The sequence below is a fragment of the Mytilus galloprovincialis genome, chromosome 2, assembly GCF_965363235.1.
Source record: "Mytilus galloprovincialis chromosome 2, xbMytGall1.hap1.1, whole genome shotgun sequence".
NCBI lineage: Eukaryota > Metazoa > Mollusca > Bivalvia > Mytilida > Mytilidae > Mytilus > Mytilus galloprovincialis.
In genome coordinates, this window is record NC_134839.1 from 13,218,438 (window position 1) to 13,237,998 (window position 19,561).

Genomic DNA, 19,561 nt, shown 5'->3' on the forward strand with positions numbered 1-19,561 from the left:
TATGCAATAAGAAAGCTTAATTCTATAATATCATTTCAGTACAAATATCATGTGTGTCAAAGGGACCTTACAAGAAGCATTTAGCATCTTAGTACATCTAAGATATGTTCACTAGTAATACCATATTATTTTCCTTTTAATCAATTAACAAAGAAAACCCAGTATTGTACTGACCTCATAACTTTGAATTTGCACTAAATTTGAGTCTTAAAATACTTAAGCTTATAGATATATAGGACTGTTTCTTGACCCCTACTTAAAAAAAATTCTACAATTTTGAATCTACAAAAATATATACTGTAAATTCAGAAATTATTGCATGCATTTATTATTACAATTTTGTCAATTAAGACTTAAATGAGATTTTATTTTTTTTTTGAGAAAAATCCTGTTTTATTCATATAAAATATTTCAAAATGCGAGTTTTAATTTTGTGTTTACCACTCTGTCGCAATAATAAATACCTCACAATAATTTTTGAGTTTACAGTAATAATTACTAGTGTTGTCAACGATTAACCGGTTAACCGGTTAACCGTTCGAACGACCGAATACCGAATACCAAAAACGCTTACCGGTTAACCAGATTTTTTTTAAATTTTAATAGATTTGATATAAATTTGTATTGAAATCATTAAATATGTATGTTGTCTTTAAAAATTGTCGTCGTGATAATTAATTTGACAGATTAATTGTCCAGTATATTGATTGCTATTGTTAATCCAAAAATATAAAATTAATTAGTACTTGTTTTTCAGCTCGGGGCAAGATATTAAGGAAACATAATTAGTTACATGTTTTTTTTAACAGTAACTTTAAAACAGTAATCCGATTAAATCCTACGGTTTACTTCATTATTATATTTTTGATCTAACACTGTGTAGACCTACATCTGCATGTGCAATCTCCGTCTTGCAAATCTTTGTCATATTTTAAACGAAAAACTATAAAAAAAAAAAACAATGTGAATGTAAGGCCACACCAATTTAATTTCTTGTTCTACGGATTTTTGGACATCAAAATTTGGGGCGAGCGAGCGATTTGAAAATTTAAATAAAAAAATATTTAATTTGCAAATTTTTGAGGCGCAGCTTGAAAAGTAGAGGGGAGCGATTATAATTTTTTTTTGTAAACATAAAATAGTAGGTTTTGACAATATTAAAGCTTGATTTATCACTTGTACTTTGACATTTCTTTAATTTCTGAAGTATTTTTCCCTGTTCACCAAGACATAATTAAATCTGGTCTATGTATGACATGTATGTGTGACTGACAATGAGACAATTCTCCATCCAAGTCATAATCAGTTTGGGGACAACCCTTTAATGTTATAAATATCCCTTTTACATGTTTTATGAGGGATCAATATAAGTTATAATATGTTGTAATATATTTGTTTGTACAAAAGGGCTCATATTTTCTCAAAGAACTATATATCTATCTGGTATTAAATGGTCAAAACATGTCCAAGAATTTTGTAATATTCCTGGACTTTAACCATGTTAACACATTTACTTTAACAGTTTAATATTATTCAAAATAAGTGGACCCCTCTTTTAGAAAAAGTTGTTTAAAATATGATGTAACTCTCCTCTTTTTGAGTACAAAATTCTAAGTTTTCAAATGTTTTGTATAGAAGAACTATACAAATCCTTGGTATTTCTATTTTCTTTTCTACATCAGTAAAATGACCCCTTGTCCATGTTGTCTGATGGAGGGTTGTTCTCAACCTGATATAAATAACAAACATAGGTCAAAGTACGGCCTTTTACACAGAGCTTTGATACAGACCAAACAGCAGGCTATAAAGGACCCAAAATAATTAGCGTACACAATTCGAACAGGAAAACGATCTAATTTATATATCATGTATATATCCAAGCGGGAAAATACCAATGAACAACATAACTAAACGATAACTGCTGAACGACAGGCCCCTCAATCAATCAGGACAGGTGCATAAACATGCAGAGGCTATGGATAGTTTTGTTTCGCCAGCATACAATATAATTGCAGTTGAAGGCAAATCCTTCAGAAGTTCTTTGTACTTTATTCTAACAACGAACATGTTTTGATAGGGAATATAAGTAAGGGGGAAAGTAACCAATTTTTTGTTCTTTACTCCGGTATTTCCGCTGATATAGATTTATATCGGAGATACAAATCCTTGAACGGAGCACTCCCGCTTTGGATAAGTAGGTTTCATGCTGAAACAAATATTCTCACAGATATTTACAAAGTGTGCTGGGGTGCTTTTATGTTTAAAATCGTTATATACAGGTTAGACTGTGATTTTAAAAACAAATGTTGATATCTTTTTATAATGTTTACAAAAAAAACGGTGCGGGAAATGGACATGATTATATTTCCGGATGCAGGAAGCGGGAATATAAAAAAAATAAAAAAATTCCGTTTTGAAAAAAATAGGTGCGGGCGGGTCCGTCGAACAAGGAATCAAATTGGTGTGGCCTAATCAGTATATATACATATACTTGATGCATGGATAAATCAATTAAAATTAAAATACTTCACATTATTTTCGGAAACAACAAGTGAAAATGAAAGAATAATCGGTATCAGACATATTCAAATCTACGAGATCAAGATTTTTTTTTTAAATTTTATTCTGAAGTTAGTACAAACGCCATAGTTGATACCGTGTATTTGATTAAAAAGTTAAAACTTCGACAGGAATCTTCACAGACAAGCCTTATAATACCAAAGGACAAATTTCAATTCATGGTAATATAAAAACGTAAATGTATGACTTATATCTATGTGTAGGGTACTATTGAAAAGACTTTCAAACATCACTTAAAGTACCGGTTAACCGGTTAATCGGTCGAACGATTATCCGAGTAACCGGTTAGGCAAAAGTGTACGATTTGACAACACTAATAATTACCCATGACACCATCCAACACACTGCCATTCTGCTACCAGCATGGCTGTCCTTCTAATTACTTCTTTATACATCTCTATATACATTGTTTGTTTATCAGATTTGTGCTTTTCCCAGATCTACACAATAAAGATAACACAATTTAACAATATCAACATACTCCATAGTGACAAATATTATATTGTGAACTTTAGGGGCCTTATATAGCTGACTATGCAGTGTAGATTTGCTCATTGTTGAAGGTTGTACAGTATAGTTGTAAATTTCTACAACATTTGGTCTCTGGTAGAGCGTCGTCTTCTTGTCTACCACATCTTCTTACTTTCATATTGTTTCTCCAATGGGTTATTATTGATTCTAATATTTTATACTTAATGGCATGTTACAATCTACAATATGATTTAAAGAACAATGTAAGAGAATTATCCTTACTAAGCCATGATAAAGACAAAAATGATTTTCATAACTGTCATGTTTCTAAATCCTTTAAATTGAAACAATTAGAAATTATAGAAGCCAGTTTTCACACACTAAGAAAGATTGAGAAAAGCTTTGATCTAAATCTATTCAGAGAACACTTGGAACAAAAGTTTGTTTAGATGATATTACAAAGTTAAAATCTCCAACAAGTTTAAAGGTTATTACCTGTAAACAAATGTAAAAACATATATTTAACCTGTTCCAAGACAGTAGCTTATTTCATTGTCCTGGTTTTAAATTGAACTTTATGTTTTTGTTTGTTTTTTTCTTGTTTTTTTAAATGAATGCAGAAGTTTATCAAAGTCGTTGTATAGAATTTGTATTTAAATCCTGGGTTTTTTTTAGTGTTGAAATTATTTCATGCTTTTTATGATTTTTTTGCCATTGAAAATAGACTTATGCCATTTAATAATTTTAAATCATACCTCAGGATAAAATGTTTGGGATGTATAATCTAGCATCTGTATCAGAATATCATTTCTGCCAACACTGGGTCCAGCCCTTCCTGTCTGTGGGTCCAGAGTTTTAAATATCTCAAAAGATCCAAATCTAAAATGTATTAAACCAAATAACAATTTATAGTGAATTATTTATTATGACCATTTTGGTTCAGAGGAGAATGTGAAATTAAAAATAAAAAAAACTTGACAGACAATGAACAACTGTTGGAGAATTACAAATTTATATTTACTTTTCAGGTCATGTTACAAATTAAAACACTATATATTCAAATTGATGTATTAATGCATATATGGCATTTCTGAAAATCAAAGAAAAAAACTTCCTCCCCTCCCCAAACAAATAAGGGCTATTCCAGAAAAAAATGTTTGGGGGGGGGTTGGAAGGCAGTTTTTGTCAGCACCCGCCACCCAGACAATTGTAACTGAGAATTATAGTGCATTATAGTGTGAAAAGTTGCTCTTATACCCATCACCCATGTATTATTAATATAATGTGCCTTCCAACCCCCCCCCCCCCCCTCCCCATACAATTTTTTCTGGAATAGCCCTAATATTCAAAATTTTATTCTATTTACAATTTCATTTTTAATAGGTTTCAAATTCAATAGATTTTTTAAAAGGATCTTTGTGAACTCCATAAACACTGTATACTTTATAAAGCTATCACTAGTTACCTGTATCTCCAATTTCAAAATTACAACAGGACTTATCGTAACTAAATGTACCTGAGAAATGTTGGAGCAATTCGTAATACAACAGTACATTTTTCATCTATTGGATCGCCAGAGTAAAATATATCTCTGACAACTGTACTTTCTGAGGTTACACACGTTCCAGCTCGAGTTGTTGGAATTCCAAGATGGTGAATTGCCTACAATTGTAGAACTTATAAATAAAAATATCATATGCAAAAAGTCAATTGATACATTTGAGGGTTCAAGGATAAAAGTGGATTATTGTGACTTTGTACAAAGATCATTTAGAAAAGTTAAGAGTTGAAGACTTATGATCGTTTTACAACAGTCAACACATGGACATTGGACATGAAAAAGTTATGTTGCATGCATATTTATATATACCAAAATGATGATCCTTTTCAGTGATGGTTTGAGATTTCAAATCAATATCCAGTCTGACTGAGACACCTGCATTTTTATATATTCTACAAGCACTTCTTAAGGTATTCCATTTGGGGAAGGCTATCATTCATTGTTTTTTTTTCTTTATCTAGAAATTAGATCCCTCCATAACTTTTTTTACAAATTAATAATTATTACATTTTGTTGATGCGTTTTTACAACCTATTATACTCAAGAAAGAACTATCTTATATGTGATAACTTGTGTCTGTTTTTTTGTTTTATGTAATAGAAAATATTTTTTTTTTAATGTTTCAATGAATGAAAAAAATATATGTCTCTATAACTTTCTGTTGTTTTGGTATATATCATTGTATTGTTCATTTTGTAGTCATCATGTATAATAACAAAATGGTACATTCCTAAATAAATAGCTGTATATAAAACAACAAACTGAAACTAATGCATGCCTTTCATAATATTTGTCATATTTTTGTCATAACACCCTCTTTCATTAATATAATATTTGATAACAAGAATGTGTCCATAGTACAGTAACACGGATGCCCCATCTGCACTATCATTTTCTATGTTTAGTGGACTGTGAAAATGGGAAAAAATCTCTAATTTGGCATTAAAATTAGAAAGATCATGTCATAGGGAGCAGGTGTACTAAGTTTCAAGTTGATTGGACTTCAACTTCATCAAAAACTACCTTAACCAAAAACTTTGACCTGAAGCAGGACAGACGGAAGGATGGATGGACAAACGAACCGACCAACAAACAAACGGAAGCAAAGACCAGAAAACGTAATGCCCATAAATGGGGCATAAAAATGACATACTCATCAAACTGATCAAATATGCAAATCTTGTTCACCCTATAAACTATACATACTATATTTCTCTACTATTGAATTTAAATTTATGTTTATTAATTACTTCACTGCATAAAAATTCTCTAATTGTACTCCTTAAAACTTTTCTACCATCTGCTGTTCTGGAATAGGGAGTCTTCCCTGCTCCTTTGAACTGGATCTCCCATCTTTCACCACTTTTGTTAATTACTTCTCCTAAATACCTGTAACATATTGAATATAAGGAGTCACGCAAATTAATGGGGAATTAACAATACATTTTATTGCATTGTACTCTGAATAAAGCTGTGCAATTTTTCAATGTTTATTCTTGCAAGCAAATCCCTGATAATTGTACATGTATCTTAATCAACATCAGTTTATATTGACTGATTACAGAAGAGGATGGCCCTGAATCACAATGCAAGTAAATTACAAGTACAATGTAACATGTAAACTCACATGACACAACATTCATTTTTAATGTTTTCTCTTGGAAAACACATCTGATTATATTTCAAATCCTAAAAGAGAGGAGGGGGGTCTGTTTTTCTGTAAACATTTAATTTTCACCCCTTTTTTCTTTAATCTTCAAAACAAGAGTGCACATGCTGAAATGTCTCGCCTTCTTTACTAATTATTGATATTATGTTGATAGTCCTAAGTATAAAACTTTATTAAAAACTGTCACATAAACTTAGCATTAACCAAGATAACTAAACAAAGACCAATGAACCATGAAAATGAGGTCAAGGTCAGATGAACCATGCCAGGCAGACATGTACAGCTAACAATGCTTCCATACAACAAATATAGTTGACCTATTACTTATAGTTTAAGAAAAATAGACCAAAACACAAAAACTTAACACTGAGCAATGAACCGTGAAAATGAGGTCGAGGTCAAATAAAACCTGTGGGACTGACATATAGATCATAAAATATTTCCATACACCAAATATAGTTGACCTATGGCATATAGTATTAGATAAAAAGACCAAAACTCAAAAACTTAACTTTGACCACTCAACCATGAAAATGAGCTCAAGGTCAGATGACATCTGCCCGCTAGACATGTACATCTTACAATCATTCCATACAACAAATATAGTAGATCTATTGCATAAAGTATGAGAAAAACAGACCAAAACACAAAAACTTAACTATAACCACTGAACCATGAAAATGAGGTCAAGGTCATATGACACCTGCCAGTTGGACATGTACACCTTACAGTCCTTCCATACACCGAATATACTAGACCTATTGCTTATAGTATCTGAGATATGGACTTGACCACCAAAACTTAACCTTGTTCACTGATCCATGAAATGAGGTCGAGGTCAAGTGAAAACTGTCTGACGGGCATGAGGACCTTGCAAGGTACGCATATACCAAATATAATTATCCTATTACTTATGATAAGAGAGAATTCAACATTACAAAAAATCTGAACTTTTTTTTCAAGTGGTCACTGAACCATGAAAATGAGGTCAAGGACATTTGACATGTGACTGACGGAAACTTCGTAACATGAGGCATCTATATACAAAGTATGAAGCATCCAGGTCTTCCACCCTCTAAAATATAAAGCTTTTAAAAAGTTAGCTAACGCCGCCGCCGTAGCCGCCGCCGCCGCCGGATCACTATCCCTATGTCGAGCTTTCTGCAACAAAAGTTGCAGGCTCGACAAAAATTAAACCCTTTTTTCTCTAATCTTCAAAAAATTAGACCACGCATTTCTAATCTTCATTTTTTTTGCCCGTTATTCTCTAATCTTCATTTTTTAAGGGCATTATTCTTTAATCATTTAACCCCATCCAAACCCTCCTCTATCTAGAGTGTAATATACATTTCTCTAATTCTTTGCCAATTTATCCCTTTCTGCACTCATTGTATAAAAAAAATTTAATCAACGTGTGGGTCGTTTGATCTCAGTACTTCATTGGTTAAAATCCGATTATGACGTCAAATTTTCTTGCTTTCCTCTGAAATTCCTATTGTGACGGCATGAAAAAAGGCGACCATGCCTGATGACGTCACATAGAAAGAACACATCTTTTTGCAGATCATTCGAAAAGGAATAAGTTTGCCTGCATGATGTTAGAAAATCATTAGAGAAACAGATTCCACCACCAAATCTCGTGTAATACGATATTTATCCACTCTCGACAGTTAAATTTTAAATATTTAAAACGCTCGGGCAAGCCTCGCATTTTAAATTTGAAAATTTAACTGTCTTTAGTTGATAAATATCGTATTACACTCAATGCAGTGATAGAATCTATATGTACATGTAGATGATCCACTGATTTCTCATGTTCAGGTCATATATACCTCAGCTTGAGGGGCAGATTTAATGCAATTGTTTTAATAACATGTAAATACATGTACATTGCTCTAGCATGCGTGTAGCCTTACTATTGATGTATAAAAGCTCTCATGTCGATCCGGCCCAAGTCGATCCATCCCACTTCGATCCAGCCCAACATCGATCCGGCCCCATATTTAAAGTCAATCAAGCCCCAATATTTATAAGGAATAAAATGAGATATATATATATATATTAAGTGTAATTCATACATGTAAATGTTTATGAATTTTATGATAATGTAAAAGGTGTACAGTAAAAAAAAGTTGGCCCTTGACAAATATTTTCTTTAGATGAGCATAAAACAACTATGTTGATTATGCTTTCATTACAAGTTTTCAAGATGATTGGGCAGGGGTTCAAATTAACATTTGGTACTGGAAGGTCCAGGACCTTTGACACTCCAAACTGAAAGGTCCACAACCTAAATTACAGGTTCTACTTTTACTTGAAATATTTCATAACTCAGTAAGATACAAAATTAATGTGCTTTTGGTGTTAGGTTAGCTTGTTTAATTGTCAGTGTCACTGTTGTATAACATGTTTAATAATAAATGTAATTGTCTTGTACAATGTATATGAATTCACATAATCTTTTTTTTTGTATTGGGAGGGTGTCACTGTGGGTGTGTGTGTTGTCTTGTAGTTTTTACTATAATATAAAGGGTCATATGTACCTCTTTTTTTATATTGTTCAATTCATACCCGAGAATACAATTAAAGTTCAAATTCAAAGCTGTTTAAGTGTGTCACATCTAGTTGCACTGTTGTATTAGTTCATATGTGAAAATAAAGTAAAAAACTTCCAGATTTTACTGGCCTTCAAAATTGAGAAGAAATTACCTCTTGGAATTGTAGTAATATGTTCACACTATAAAAACATCTACATGTAATATTAACATTTATTAATGATGAAGAAAATAACTGTCACATTTTATTGGATTTTGACATGAAAATTTGTGAACTAAAAGTAATTTAGAGTTTCTGTATAAAAATATTTTCCTTCTTTCACTTTCTTTTCAATATATCCTTTGGTTTTCAATTCTAGTCTTTATATTTCATCATCAAAGATGTATTTTGTCACCTACAGGGAATTATTATTTTTTTAATGTATATTTGATCTGCAAATCCGGAATTACACTTATCTGCCACCGGAATCTGATCCGGTATTGTAATTGTCTTCACTTCCGGTTTATGGCATGCATTGATTTTCAATGATGTTTATGTCAGTCAAATATGATTTTACTCAGATTTACACATTACTTGTTGGCGATTTTCGGTATAAAACTAGCGGTTGAACAAAATGAACATCGCTGTCATAATAATAAAGATAAAAATAAATTTTGAGATCGTTTGGAAATTTTTGTTAAAAAGGTTGGCAAAATTAATTTTTATATTCTTTCAAATCGAAGGTCCGTCGAGCGTAGCTAGTAACAAAAACGAAAGTCCCATTGCAATAGTGGAAGGTCGCGGACCTCGGACCACCGCTAATTTGAACCCCTGTTGGGTATATTATAATATAAATATATAACAGAATTTAGTACAATCAACAGACATGAACATAAATCAGCAGTTAAATCAGTATTTTTTTTCAATTGACTGTGATCTTAACAATTCTTATCTTGTGCAATACATTTAACAAATAGTTACATACATGTACACAACGGTACAAGCCGATCTTAGTAATTCTTTGAATGAAACACATTTTTAAGCTAAGAATATTTTGCTTTTGATGTTATCTTCATATAGAAATATCAGTTTACTTAAATAAATCAAAGCGCTGTAAGCGCTGAAGGCAGCTAACCAAAGACCAAGGCAACCGTAATTATGAAAACTGTGGCAATGATGTCTCAACATTAAACATTCATATATAGTACATTCATGTTTATCTAATGATTTATTTATTAAGGCAAATAATTTATATGTTATCAAGGTTTCAAAAGCAATGCATAAATCAATGTATGTTTTTTTATGGTGAGTCTGCAGTGGTACAAGTTCCCAATGATTGCAGTTGTTCTACTTGGTAGTTAACCTTGGTTTAACTTGACTGCTAGAAGTTCAAGTTGACTTAATATGAACATGTAATAGTATGAATGGACTGGTTTCCCTGGAAAGAAAACTGAGTTTTTGTTCTAAAGTACAAAAGGTATGAGACACGAATCAGACAAATGTTCACTACAACAGGGATCAAAGGTGAGGTCTGACTGACCTGCCCATAGTAAATGTAAATGATTTGTTATTTTGTCCCATACATATGAATATATTTAATTTAAGGGTGGGGATCTCATTCATTTACCATGCATAGATGTATTTTTTTCACCTGCTTGGATTTATTTTGTAAATGATCGCCAAACCCGGAATTATCCTTATCCGCTTCCGGAATCGGATCCGATATTGTAAAATTTTGTCTTCACGGCCGCCAGGCCTGGGGCCATTACATTGCAATGTAATGCATTACATTGCAATGTAATGCATTACATTACAATTACTTTGTGATTCTTTCATTACAATTACAATTACAATTACATTTTTTCTCACATGTAATGCATTACATTACAATTACTTTGCCTATGTAATGCATTACATTACACATTACTTTTTCAATATAAAAACTAAAAACATTTAAAAAAAAACAGATTTTTATAAGAAATTGATAAATAATACAGGGGTATATGAAGATATATATACAGTGTTAGTGACATAGACTTCAAATACTGGTTAATCAATATGTCCATTGAACTTTATTATCATAAGAGGTTCAAAAGTGGTGTCATTAAGAGAACAGCGATCAGTTCTATACACCTTTCTGGCAATACTAAAAGCCTTTCTACAGCAGCTGATGTGTGTGAAATGGCTAAATACTTGATAGCTATATTAGCCAAAGAAGAAAGGCACACTGAATTTGACTTCCATCATTCCAGTGCATTGATTGAAATTTCTTCACACGGCTCAGACAAATAGATGTCAACATCATGTACTGCACCATACCTGTGTCTATACTCTTTGATGGAGTAGTAGGAGGCATGAAACTGGAAAAGTCACTTTTAAAATTCTTAGGTGGTGGTAAAAAAATAAATTATCATATAATTTTGTTTCTTACATTGATCACTTAATCATTAAGACATCATTAAAGGATTTCAAAGGAATATAATAAATGTGTCATTAAAGGATTATCTTTTGAAATGCTTAAGGGCTCTGTGAGGACAAACATAAGTTGAGAAGATTTGATTGCAATAAAAACATTTTGATATTAATTAGGTGAAATAACAACACAGACAGGACCCAAACCACAGTTTGGTTTAAAAATGTTGTTTGACATATTCAATCTTTCACTGAAATACATGTAAGGTGTGTATAGAATTATGTTCATCTTTATGTTTTTTCCATTCATCTAAATAGTTTTGTTTGATAAATTTTTATAAGATTTTTCATTAAACACCAAACCACCAAACACCAAAATATTCCTAATATCATTTTAAACAAATATCAGAAACCAAAATCAAGACTTGATAATTTTAACCATTTTATATTTATTACCTTAATGTGTGTTTTAAAGATTGATATAATTTATTTAATACAGTAATTAACTGTGACAAAACTTTTATTCCATACTTTCTTTTGTTTTTGTTTATATTTTATTTTTATTATACAATATTCTTCAATTTTATGTATTTTACCAATTTGTAATGAAAAGTAATGTACTGTAATGGAGGCATTACATCAATTTTTAACTAAAGTAATCATTACATTACATGTAATTGTAATGCAGAAAATGTGCATTACAAATTACTTTGCATTACATCCAAAAAATGTAATATTACAGTGCATTACAATTACAAATTACCATTACCCCAGGCCTGACGGCCGCCATTGTTATGTGTTTACAATGTTGTTTTTGTCAATCAGATACGACTTTACTCGAATTTATACAATATTTGTCGGCGATTTTCTGTATAAAGCTAGCGGTTGAACAAAATGAACATCGCTGTCATGAATAATAATGATAAAAATAAGATTTTAGCTCGTTTAATTGGAGACTTTGGTGAACATGGTGAAAAGGTTTGCAAAGTAATTTCTTATTTTCTTTCTTCTTCTTCTTATGATATCCAGTTATCCATCAGATTTTTGATGGGGAGGTGACTACGTCGGGCGTAGCTAGAAACCAACTATCCTAGTCGAAATTCCGCTTGCAACAGTGGAAGGTCGCGGACCTCGGACCACCGCTAATTTGCACACCTGCCTCCAAATTGAAAAGCTACGAAAATTTTTTTTTCTTATTTGAAATTGCCGCCAACAGCATGAACAGTTGAACTTATTATATAATAAACTACTGACGTAGTTGTACTACGTATTGATGACAAACAATATTCCTACGACTTGTGTCATTTGGGAAATCTAAACTACTTGTCCTAAGAGATTTTCGGCGATTAAATATTTCATATAATTGTTCTTTGACATCTTAGCTAAAAGCACAAGTCATAATGAAATACACAAGGATTCTTAATAAGCACTACTTCCTATGTGTAACTTTAAAACTTTTGGATAAATCGACGATCATTTAAGGTTTTTCTGGTCATATTTTTTGTTATCCAGAACAAAAAGTATTAAAAAAGTGTTCAATTAGTTATATATAACATAGTAGCGAGCTAGATAATAACAATGGCAAGTATTTCAGCATTTATTGGGTAGAACACAAATCTAGGGTGCTCGCATAATGCAGCTTAACTGCATAAAAAAATCAAAGAGGAGATTGCTCTGAGGGATACGATTGCCATTGTTTTCATTGATACACGTATTAGTATTATTTTCAAAAATAATTATCTGTATGTGTAAAATGTAATTTACGTAATCTGAACAGTTATTTAACTTTAGAAATAGCCAATCCTCGATGCAAGTGTATGAACAATGTACTTATCGTGTTTTATTTTTGTACTATCCATTCCAAGCTTATTTCCACAGCAGTCACTTAGAGTGAGAGAAGGTATTTCACTTCGTACCTTATCACCTATTTTCCTACGTGATTTCTAGGTGGAACCCCATTTCTAACTCTTTGAATATTTAATTTCCTTTGGGTCAGCATGACTCCTTTCCGTACACATTCCTCTGTTTAAATTGCGATCAGTTTTAATATAATACGACGTATCGTCCTTTGACAAAAGTTACTTACGGAAGGGAGACAACTCGAAGCGATAATATGAAACTCCATTTTGGCTAAAGGGGTGTTCTAATTACACCTTTACATTGTGGACTACATTTATTTTAATTTAAATGATGCATATGATTTAAAATTATGCAACAGCAATAACCCCCAATAGCAGACAGACATAGAAAGGATCTCATGAGTTTCAAATTAATCAATGGAGTGGGGAATCCAGAGCAACCATTCAATCAGATAACCCTTCAAGTCAAGAAAACTATATGCATGCGCATAATTACCTAAACAAACCCTAGACTTGTGATTTGTAGAAAGGACGTATATTAAATGTTAAATAAACGACCTCCATTTCTTTATGGAAGTACAATATCAAACATCAGGTTGATAACGGTGACATATAAGAAAACTCCACTTCAGTTCTTATATGACAGAAATAGATTTATCGATCGGAATTCAGAGAACTCTCGCATGTTATCAAAACTGGGGAATTCCCTCTGACATGTTTCTAAATTTATAAAAACACTAAATATAAATACTGCTGAATTCTGATTTTCCGTGTTGTTAAAAACAAGGATACAAGTCAAGGAAAATATCGAAACATGAAGATTATGAGAAGAACATTATAGGACAGTTGTTTAAATTCAATCCTTTTGTTTTTTATACCATTTAAAGCAAGACAATCTCAAGAATCTGAGATGTACCTTGATGTTTAGAATAAAACAGTTGACGCAAGGGCATGGCCCTGAGTCAATGGTATAAGTCTACAGATTTCTTAAAAGCAATCGTATCCCAAAAACTTGTTGATAAAGTATCTTTAATCATCAGGATTTGATTGAATATAAAGTGATTATGAATATGAGTGGCATTACCTTAGTCAACAATCATTAGCTATATATAGACAATTGTTGAATAAACAAACCAATTATAGACTAATGAGTTGATTAAACAAGTCATTATGAGTTAAGTCATTTAAATTTTATAGGTTTCCTAAGACTGTAAATATTTATTTATCTCCAAAGTGTGATCCATCATCGATACTTTTTACAAATTCCATAATGCAGCTTAACTGCATAAAAAAATCAAAGAGGAGATTGCTCTGAGGGATACGATTGCCATTGTTTTCATTGATACACGTATTAGTATTATTTTCAAAAATAATTATCTGTATGTGTAAAATGTAATTTACGTAATCTGAACAGTTATTTAACTTTAGAAATAGCCAATCCTCGATGCAAGTGTATGAACAATGTACTTATCGTGTTTTATTTTTGTACTATCCATTCCAAGCTTATTTCCACAGCAGTCACTTAGAGTGAGAGAAGGTATTTCACTTCGTACCTTATCACCTATTTTCCTACGTGATTTCTAGGTGGAACCCCATTTCTAACTCTTTGAATATTTAATTTCCTTTGGGTCAGTGGGCATGACTCCTTTCCGTACACATTCCTCTGTTTAAATTGCGATCAGTTTTAATATAATACGACGTATCGTCCTTTGACAAAAGTTACTTACGGAAGGGAGACAACTCGAAGCGATAATATGAAACTCCATTTTGGCTAAAGGGGTGTTCTAATTACACCTTTACATTGTGGACTACATTTATTTTAATTTAAATGATGCATATGATTTAAAATTATGCAACAGCAATAACCCCCAATAGCAGACAGACATAGAAAGGATCTCATGAGTTTCAAATTAATCAATGGAGTGGGGAATCCAGAGCAACCATTCAATCAGATAACCCTTCAAGTCAAGAAAACTATATGCATGCGCATAATTACCTAAACAAACCCTAGACTTGTGATTTGTAGAAAGGACGTATATTAAATGTTAAATAAACGACCTCCATTTCTTTATGGAAGTACAATATCAAACATCAGGTTGATAACGGTGACATATAAGAAAACTCCACTTCAGTTCTTATATGACAGAAATAGATTTATCGATCGGAATTCAGAGAACTCTCGCATGTTATCAAAACTGGGGAATTCCCTCTGACGTGTTTCTAAATTTATAAAAACACTAAATATAAATACTGCTGAATTCTGATTTTCCGTGTTGTTAAAAACAAGGATACAAGTCAAGGAAAATATCGAAACATGAAGATTATGAGAAGAACATTATAGGACAGTTGTTTAAATTCAATCCTTTTGTTTTTTATACCATTTAAAGCAAGACAATCTCAAGAATCTGAGATGTACCTTGATGTTTAGAATAAAACAGTTGACGCAAGGGCATGGCCCTGAGTCAATGGTATAAGTCTACAGATTTCTTAAAAGCAATCGTATCCCAAAAACTTGTTGATAAAGTATCTTTAATCATCAGGATTTGATTGAATATAAAGTGATTATGAATATGAGTGGCATTACCTTAGTCAACAATCATTAGCTATATATAGACAATTGTTGAATAAACAAACCAATTATAGACTAATGAGTTGATTAAACAAGTCATTATGAGTTAAGTCATTTAAATTTTATAGGTTTCCTAAGACTGTAAATATTTATTTATCTCCAAAGTGTGATCCATCATCGATACTTTTTACAAATTCCATTTATACTTATTAAAAGTCTATATATAGTTTATGCCTTATTTTATTATGGGGCCTGATTTGACGTGGGGCCTGATCAACGTGGGCCAGATCGACTTTGGGCTGGAACAACAGGATACCGTATAAAACAGGTCCTTGATACTTTTTAGAAGAGAATGCAAGATGTTCATAATTAAATGCTTACATTGTAGCCCCATCTCCCAATTGTCCTGAGAAATAACCAAACTGGTGCCCACAATAGCAGTGTGCCGCTGGATCACTTCCAGGTAACAGTCTATTTCCACTGAAATATTGAACAAAATCATCCCTGTTTATTTCTGAAGGTGGGATACCTAACAAGTATAATGCTGGCTGGGAAACTGCAACTAGTGACGGCTTGTCTACTGGAGTTGGCTTTACTTTTGAAAAGCATGCCCCAGCTACGGATCTTACATAATTGTCAGTTACTGTATCGATAGGGAGAGATCGTAAGGCTGAGTTATCAAAGTTCAACGTTTCTAGAGTTGTCATTCCTGTAGTTTTCCTATGCAGGAATGCAGCACATCGCCAAATGACGAGACAACCACATTTCAAAAAGTTACTTGATCGTGTATTAGCTATAGAAGTTTGTCGTGAAAATGAATCACCGTTTCTTGTGATTATCGAATTAGAAAATATTCGTCTAAACATTAAAAATAAACTGCTGAAACCCTCAGAACTAAAGCATTATCAACTTATGCAACATGCAACTTTCTCTTCTGCTTTCAAGGGGAGATAATAATTTTTTTTTTAAAAGAAATTCTAAAACCCCGTTTAAAATCGGAATTGATTCACAAATATCCGGAGTGAAGATTTCCATTTTGGGACTGAAGTAGGTAAGTACATTGATCTATACATCCAAAGAAGTGCTGATTTGCCTCTCATTTGGAAGTAATGAAGATAATCGGACTGTGAAATTCTCTGTGAAATATTTCGTGGAATTTGATCAATGTATGCAGTGTGTCACATAAACACTTTCATCTAAGTCTAGTAGTCTACACTGAGTACTTGACGATTGAATCGATGATCATCGATGACCATCGATATTATTGAGAAAATAATATCTTTTTATTTAATCAATGTATATCAAACTAAACGCCGATGTAGGATTAATCAAATCAAATCATCTGACTCATTCTTATTTCAAGAACTTCGACCGTATCAATATTATATCTATGATCATAGATCTATCACTTGTATGTATATATTGGTCACTTTCAATCGATGTTATCGAATATTAGAGTTTAACAATTTTACTATAGTCGACTTGTTGTCTAGACTCAGACAACAGTCATGACCACAATGATCGTATTCTATCGTTTCGATCGATTTAGAGTTGACCAATTCAATTAACTGGCTCCATAGATTAGGCACCGACTTTCCTCAGATTTTTTTATTATATATCCCTTAATATAACACTGTGTGTGTTATATTTTGAAGGTATATATATGCAAGGATTTCACGTTATGTATAAAAAAAAATCTGAGACAAGTGCCTGTGACCACAGTCGTTTGAATTTTAGTGATAAATTTATTTATATAACTAAAATTCAAACGACTGTGCTGTGACTGGGCGGCTCTATTGGTTTTCATTGGTGACGATCGTATTTACCATGGCTTACTGGCAACCTCTACTGTTTGCCTTGGTCACGGTTGTATTGATCCGACTTTTTAATCGTTATGATCGATTACACGTTGATCAACCCAATCAATCAACTATGTGGCTTTCTTTATTTAAATACGTACGTTCGCATCAATCATATCCAGTTGGTATGATACATTCAGAGGTGATCAAGTCAGTAAAACCAACTGGCATCCTTTGTTACAAGACACATAATCGTATTATTACCGTACCCTATGTAATTTTATCGAGTACGAGTTTATCGATTCGATTAAATCATTGATTTCTTTTTGCCACGATCGTTCAGTTTGTATTCAATATTGAGATGGACATTTGAGTTAAAAATTTCAACGAATTGGCTCTCGAACATATATTATGTACCTATATCATGAAATTGCTCTCAGGTTTATTGTTTATTATGTTTATTACATATGTATCATTATAATTTAGTTCGTTGGATATTTATTGATTTTATTTGACTGCTTGCTTAGTCTGGGAGAACACTGACAATTTATTGTTTCTTTGTCATTGACGAGTCAAGTCATTTCTGACCGATTTTTACAGTTTATTTTTGTGTTTGTTGTTGAAACACCGTCCCAGTTAATTGGTAGGGTTGAGCACTCAACAACATTTTAGCACACCATATTCTAGATGTGCCTGTATCAAATCAAAAGCATGTAGTTCAGTGGTTGTCGTTGTCTATATTTCGTTTGTTGTGTCGTCATAAATCAATCTGTTGTTGTTTTTAGCTTGAAATATTTCTCATTTTGTCATGATTTGCTTAAATCCTCACCATGTTGTTTCCTTAATGGGAAAGCAGACCAAATCTTCGTATTTTAATCAAACTCTATCTGCAATTTGATTAATACCATTCCAACACGTATGTTCAAATTATGTATTAAAGTTTAATACATAATTTGAACATACGTGAATAAAGTTCCATATGAATCTATAAATTATTAACAATAAAATTGAGACTGGAAATTGAGAATGTGCCAAAGGGAAACAACAACCCGACCAAAAAAGCAGAAAACGAACTAGGACCACCAATTGGTCTTCAACAACGACAGCGAGAAAATCCCGCACTCAGAGACGGACTTCAGCTGGCCACTAAACAAAAATGTGTGCTTGTACAACAGCACAGTAATAATTTTGCAATAAAGATTATTAGTAGTAATTATTAATGCATTCATACGTTATTTCGTGCACGTATTTTGATAAGAAATCACTTTTAAGTTATCATAAAATAACCTCCGAAGAGTGCATGTGACCCTGGTGTATATAGACAGATATGATAAGAACAAAACTTCAACATAATTTCAGTACAACAAACAATTGTATAAGTGTATTCTAATATCATATGACCAAGAGCAAAGAATGGCCCGGCTGATGTGAAAATAATCAACTTTATAAAACATATAATATGTGGATGAAAATAATATATATGTCTACTGATTGGTTGAGTCATTGATGTTTTATACATATTTTTTATTGGATAAAACGTCATGTTCAACAAACATTTGGCAAACCATTTCCGATCTAAAAATCGATGCGTGGTACCGCAATCTGCCGATGTTTGTCGATTTGTTTAAAAAACGTCAATTTATTAAAAAATAAATGTGACAAATCGAACACTCGATAATTGTATTTTTAGTTGTTAACAATATATGACAGACAATGTGTTCAGCTTGCATACATGAAACAACTGGAAAAGGTGATCAATTGTTATAACCGAGGATTTACAATTTTTTTATTGTGTTGATTGGTTTTGCAGCTTTTTTTAATCGTTCGTTATCAACCGTTGCGATGAATTCTTTGCAATGTTCCGTTGACATGCTTGAATTGACAGCCGATCGTTACTGAGTTTATTGCGCTGAAAGCCGGTGATGATCAATCGCGAGAAATCTATATATGTATAATCTACCAAGGCTTTACTTTTTCCGTCAATTGAGTTGACCTAAGGTGTTGCCAAATCTTGATAAATCGAACCTATCGTTAAAAACAACATCAGCAAATATTACGACTTGGCTAAAATGTTTCTAAATCTTTCCGTCAATAATTAAGTTATAG

At 32.2% G+C, this 19,561-nt stretch overlaps 1 protein-coding gene across 1 annotated transcript in view; it reads right to left on the bottom strand.

Annotated features, from left to right (window-relative positions):
- Positions 1-16,605, bottom strand: part of LOC143062937 (protein adenylyltransferase SelO, mitochondrial-like) — a 33,737-nt gene extending 17,132 nt beyond the window's left edge. The window contains exons 1-5 of the mRNA XM_076234780.1: positions 16,038-16,605; positions 5,863-6,001; positions 4,568-4,713; positions 3,807-3,930; positions 2,905-3,020 (exon numbers count right to left, since the gene is read on the bottom strand). Coding sequence (XP_076090895.1) covers positions 2,905-3,020; positions 3,807-3,930; positions 4,568-4,713; positions 5,863-6,001; positions 16,038-16,522 — 1,010 coding nt within the window. The 5' untranslated portion in view covers positions 16,523-16,605. The remainder of the gene's footprint in view (positions 1-2,904; positions 3,021-3,806; positions 3,931-4,567; positions 4,714-5,862; positions 6,002-16,037) is intronic.
- Between the last annotated feature and the right edge of the window lie 2,956 nt (positions 16,606-19,561).